The following is a 6,047-nucleotide window of genomic DNA, read 5'->3' as shown; positions in this document are numbered from 1 at the left end:
GGACAAGTTTGCACCTAGGTCTATCTAATTCCAGAACCCATTCTCTTAATCATTACACTAGATTGCAGGAAACTCAAACTCTAGTCCTGCTTCTAAAGAGGCAAGTCGTTTGATAGTTTTCTCTCAATTTCCTTGCTAGTTAAATGGGGATATTGTTACTTGTCCCTATTTCACAGAAATATGAGGATTATAAAATGAGAAAGTATATAAGCTTTCAAAAGGGAAACTGCTATATAAATCTAGGTACTGTCTAAAGTTTCACTCAGCTCTTCCCTGTTCCACAGTCACCAAGGGATTTGGCTGACATCATTAGCTCTCAAACGTCCTCTGAAGTGGAGAGTATTATCTCCACTTATCAAACAGCAGATTACAAAGAGATGGTGTAAAACGCTAGTCAGCAACAGAGATGGGAATAAAACCCAAGGTTTCTAACTCCCATTGAATATGTTCTTATGACAGATCTATTTCTGCATTTCTTACTTAACTGTAGAACAGACAAGGGTAGAAATATGACAGTGCCCGCTTCAAAACACACATTAAATACTTACAGAAATTAAATTTTCTACTGCGGTGACACTAATATAATCCCTAAGGTTCTTAATTCTCATATTCTAGAGAAACTGCACAAAGTATCAAAAATAAAAAATTCCCTTTTCCCTAGTACAGACTTCAGCTCTTCAGTTTTCTCAAACAACTTATGGTTACAAAACTAGGTGGGTTACTAACTAGTTTCAACTGGTGAGTCTATAAATTTCCATAAGGAACATAACTCAATGTTAAATTGTTTCCTCATAAAATCAGAAAAAGAGAAGCATCAAACACATTCTCACATCATAAATAGCTAATAGAGCTATATAATTTGAATTGGAAATTATCCTAACAGACCAACTCGCAGTATTCTGAGCTCAAAATTCAAGTTCCAAAGGGAACAGCATAATTAAAACAATAATGAAAACACACATGGCACCTTTATGATCATTCTTCTCCTATTCAGAAATCAAAATAATGTTGTACTTCCCACTCAAGGTCTGCCACAGGCACATAAAAACCTTAAAGTAAAATTAAAAAGTAGTAAAAACAATTCTGTCTTCAATTCTCTGACTTAAATAGGGGATGAATGTTCAGTCCTCTTCCCAGATTATTAGCTCCTGCTAATTTTTGTTTGCTAGAACAATACGATGATGTTTAACAATCATATACTTTGAAATTACCACAGGGACTAAAGAGGAAATTAGAGAAGGAAATTTCCACTCTCAAAATTGAACTAAATCCTAAAGAATGAAGTATTTCATTATTACTCTCTCTGACTGAATCATGGACTTATAAATCAAAAACCTGCCATTTTGTTATAGAGACAAACACGAAGTCACAGAAATCCAAAGAACTGCTCTACTAATGTCAAGAAAATTTGCTTCTTGAGTGGGTCGAGATATCTAAATCCACTCCTAGCCACATAATAAAAGCCCTACCACCTAAACGACGTGCTGTGAGTAGAAAGCAAAAGATGACATAGGACTCCTAGATTTTTCAGAGGTTGTTTGAATACATTAATCTCTTTCGTTTGAGAAAAATCTTTATCTTGATGTCCATAATTGAAACCAATCACTTCTGGTGGGTCAGGGTGTCCTATGGTCTCTGGAGCTTTAATGTGGCTAAGAATCCCCCAGGGATGTTAAAAGACGGAGCAGGATTCAGAAACTCTGGGTTGCATGCCCAGCAAGCTCGCGGCAGTGTCACTGTCTGATGTACTACACTGAGCAATAGGACTCTAAGGAAGGTTTCCAAATGAAATAACCTCAACCAGATGTTTATTTTCAAAATATACAGCCTACACCAAGTTTATAACGGGAGATAATATTCCAGACCTCAACAAGATACCTGCTCCCCCTCTTCTCATTTTTGTGATTTTTCCCATCTGGTTGCAAACTCAACGTAATACCTTAATGAAGAGCAATTTTCAAGAGTATCTTTTTTGTGCTGACCATTTATTGGGACTTGACTGACCAGGGCTTGTAAGGATGGACACAAAACTTCAAGTCTTTCGTAATGAAAGGATTGATTCAAAATAAATATTCTAAAAATTATGTCAAACACGAATGAATAAGTGACATTTACCAATAGTTTATAAGAGAATCGTTTTGGATGAACAATTTTCATTTCGCAAAATAAATCACTCATATCCTAAAAAGACACCTCTCCTTAAGCAGGAAAACAAAAGCCCAACAAAAATCAAGTCATGCCCGTGGCACAGCCTTAATGTTAGTTTTAGGGAGGAAAACGCCAACACTGAGACATACAAAAGTATTTGAGGAGAATTACACGTTATTAAATTTGTCCTAGAACCTGGGGGAGTTCAGGGAAAGAAAACAGCTGGTATATTTAAGAAAAATTTAAATAGAAAATATTACACATGAGAGCAAAATAGTCCATTTCTCTTAAGAAAACCAATAAACACTCACAAACTTTCATTTTTAGGTTTTCAACAATGTTTTTTTCATATTAGTCCAACTGCCACCAGTCAGCATGACAATTAAGGTGACAACAGGTCCAGTTTGCCATACTCCCTGTACACCCTTGGATGCTTTTCAAGCCAAAGAGGGTAACATTTGTGGTGGGAGGAGCCAGAGTCAAAGGAGAATCATTTCTCTTCACTCACGAGGAAACCTCCCTCGAGCATCTTCGGAATTTTTCATGGGAAGGCGTCTCAGCGTGTGTGTGCACGCTTCAGCCCCATAACTGTGAAGGTGGCAGCTGTCAGTTTCTCATAAACAAGGAACATGAGAGCAGCAGTGAGGACTGTCTGCAGCAGTTTGGCTTCCAGGCCTTTGTAGAGTCCCAGTATTCCAAAACGCCTAAAGGGAAAGAGGTTTGAAAAAACAGAAGTCAGCTCCTGCGTCAGAGAACATGCGCCTAGAGAGCTGCAGCACTTTGATGAGAACAAGCAGTGGAGGTTTTAGATTCAACACAGACTTCTGCTGTCAAAGTACTTCTTATCTTTAAAGGTATTTGGGGACTGATGAAAGTTTAGTATTCATGAACCACTAATACTTTGTCTTTATAGTCACCATTAATTAGCAGAATGTTGACAGTATCCCACTGAGGATGCAGATCCTGAAACCTCCTGAAACCATCTTAATGGCAAAATCTGTGATCTAACTAAGAACTTCTGGATCTTCACTTTAATGCTAATTCAGTTATTTCAACTTAGTCCCTAAATGGCAGGACAGCTACCAATATGTTTAGATCATTTCAGCTCAGTATAACGAAAGAGAAAAATGAAAAGCTACCTGATTCTCAAACTTCCCATACATTTCATCCTCTCACTCGGTGGTTTTCAAATTTAGCAGGCATCCAAATCACCTGAAAGGCTTCTTAAAACATACATCGCTGGGTCAATTCCCAGAGTTTCTGATTGACTAAGTTTGGGATGAAATTCAAGAATTTGCATTTCTTCTTTTTACTAGAGACAGGGTCTCACTATGTTGCCCATGCTGGTCTCTGACTCCTATGTTCACGTGATCCTCCAAGCCTCGGCCTCCCAGAGTGTTGGGATTACAGGCGTGAGCCACTGCACCCAGCCCAAGGATGTGCATTTCTCACAAGCTCCCAGATGAGGAGGAGGAGGATGCCAGTCACCCAGGCTGGAGTGCAGTGGCGAGATCTTGGCTCACTGCAACCTCCACCTCCTGGGTTCAAGCCATTCTCCTGCCTCAGCCTCCTGAGTAGCTGGGACTAAAGGCATGCGCCACCACGCCTGGCTAATTTATTTTTATTTATTTATTTTTTTGAGACGGAGTTTCGCTCTATCGCCCAGGCTGGAGTGCAGTGGCGTGATCTGCGCTCACTGCAAGCTCCGCCTCCCGGGTTCACACCATTCTCCTGCCTCAGCCTCCCAAAGTTCTGGGATTACAGGCGTGAGCCACCGCGCCCGGCCTTTTTTTTGTATTTTTACTGGAGACGGGGTTTCATCATGTTAGCCAGGATGGTCTTGATCTCCTGACCTCGTGATCTGCTCGCCTCGGCCTCCCAAAGTGCTGGGATTACAGGTGTGAGCCACCACACCCAGCCACAGATTTTGGTTCTTACAAATAATGTCGTAAAGTTGGAAGCAATCTACATGTCCATCAACAGATAAATGGATAAAGAAAATGTGGTACTTATATAAAATGCAGTACTATTCGGCCGTCAAAAAGAATGAGAGCTTGTCATTTGTACAACATGGATGGAACGGGAGGTCATTCTGCTAAGTGAAACAAACCAGGCACAGAAAGACAAATATCGCATGTTCTCACTTATTTGTGGGACCTAAAAATCAAAACAATTGAACTCATGGAGATAAAGAGTAGAAGGATGGTTCCCAGAGACTACTGGGAAGAGTAGTGTCGGGCGGAAGGCGGGGATGGTTAATGAGTACAAGAATAGAGAGTTTGAATGAGACCTTGTATTTGCTAGCACAACAGGTGACTAGAGTCAATAATAATTTAATTGTACATTTAAAAATAACTAAAAGAGTATAATAGGATGGTCTGTAACAAAAAGAATAAATGTTTGAGAGGATAGATATCCCATTTTCCATGATGTGATTATTATGCTTTGCATGCCAGTATCAAAACATCTCACGTACCTCAAAAATATACACCTGCTATGTACCCACAAAAATAAAAAATTTAAAAATTTTTAAAAAAAAGCCATTAATAACATCTGTATACAAGCTTTTGTGTAGACATATGCTTTCATTTCTCTTGGGTAAATACCCTGAAGTGGATGGCTGGGTCCTATAATAGGTGTGGTACATATAAATTTTTTAAAGAAAATGCCAAATTGCCTTCCAAAGCAGCTGTACCATTCTATATTCCCACTAGGAGCATGAGAAAGTAAGTTCTGGCTGCTCCAACATCCCTCCCAATACTTGATATAGTAAGTATTTATTTTTTACTTTATACCTATTCTTTGTCTTTTATTGTATTTTATTTTTTGATAGACGGTCTCACTCTGCTGCTCGGGCTAGAGTGCAGTGGCACAATCACGATTCACTGCAGCCTCAACCTCCTGGGTTCCAGCAATCCTTCCACCTCAGCCTCCTGGGCAGCTGGGACTACAGGTACGCACCAGCACGCCTAGCTAATTTTTTATTTGTGTTGAGACAGGGTCTCACTATGTTGTCCAGGCTGTTATCAAACTCCTGAGTTAAAGCAATCTGCCTGCCTCGGACTCCCAAAGTGCTGGGATTATAGGTGTGTGCCACCATGCCAGCCTAATTTTATCGTTTAGTCCCTTGAATGTTCTTTTTTTTTTTTTTTTGAGACAAGGTCTTGCCTCTATAGCCCAGGCTGGAGTACAGTGGTGCCATCATAACCCAGCATAGCCTCGATCTGTCGGGCTCAAGTGAATCTCCTGCCTCAGCCTCATGTGTAGCTGTGATTACACAGGTGTGCCACATGCTTGGCTAATTTTGTAAATATTTTTTGTAGAGACGGGATCTCACTACTTTGCCCAGGCTGGTCTTGAACTCCTGGCTTCAAGTCATCCTCCTGTCTCAGCATCACAAAGTGTTGGGATTACAGGCATGAGCCACTGTGCCCAGCTGCACATTTTATTTTAATAACAAATTTATTTTCAAAATATCTTGTATCTAGGAACACTAATAAAGTTATAAGAGCTTCTGCTTCAAAGGAGGTCCCTGACATACCTGACTTCACTAAGTGTCAGTTTCTTTAAATGAAACAGGAAATGGCAATAGTTCTTAACTCACAGAGCTACTGTTAGGATTGCGATTACCTACGTGTAGCCTCTAGCTCAGTGTCTGCCACATAGCAAACCAATGAAAATGTTAGCTACTCTTACCATCATCATCACCATCACTATTATTACTTTTTCCACTGCCCCCTCCCTTCTCCAGTACTCCTATTCTGTAGGCAGATGTTACATTGCTAAGAGGGGTCATAGGATATGCCACTGATGAAAGCACCACTCAGGGTGACTGGAGTATAGAAGGGTTCTCTTTCTGAAGGAGTTCTGTATATTTGTTGTTTTTTTTTTTTTTTTTT

The 6,047-nt window shown here is 40.0% G+C and overlaps 1 protein-coding gene across 3 annotated transcripts in view; it reads right to left on the bottom strand.

The window, feature by feature from the left end:
- Nucleotides 1–1,523: 1,523 nt before the first annotated feature.
- Nucleotides 1,524–6,047, bottom strand: part of SLC25A17 (solute carrier family 25 (mitochondrial carrier; peroxisomal membrane protein, 34kDa), member 17) — a 49,408-nt gene continuing 44,884 nt past the window's right edge. For all 3 annotated transcript variants that reach the window (XM_011978795.1, XM_011978796.1, XM_011978797.1), the window contains one exon: nucleotides 1,524–2,852. In XM_011978795.1, coding sequence (XP_011834185.1) covers nucleotides 2,705–2,852 — 148 coding nt within the window. In that variant the 3' untranslated portion in view covers nucleotides 1,524–2,704. The remainder of the gene's footprint in view (nucleotides 2,853–6,047) is intronic.

Source organism: Mandrillus leucophaeus, unplaced genomic scaffold, assembly GCF_000951045.1.
Source record: "Mandrillus leucophaeus isolate KB7577 unplaced genomic scaffold, Mleu.le_1.0 Scaffold2, whole genome shotgun sequence".
Lineage (NCBI taxonomy): Eukaryota > Metazoa > Chordata > Mammalia > Primates > Cercopithecidae > Mandrillus > Mandrillus leucophaeus.
This window is presented reverse-complemented; position numbering and strand designations above follow the sequence as displayed.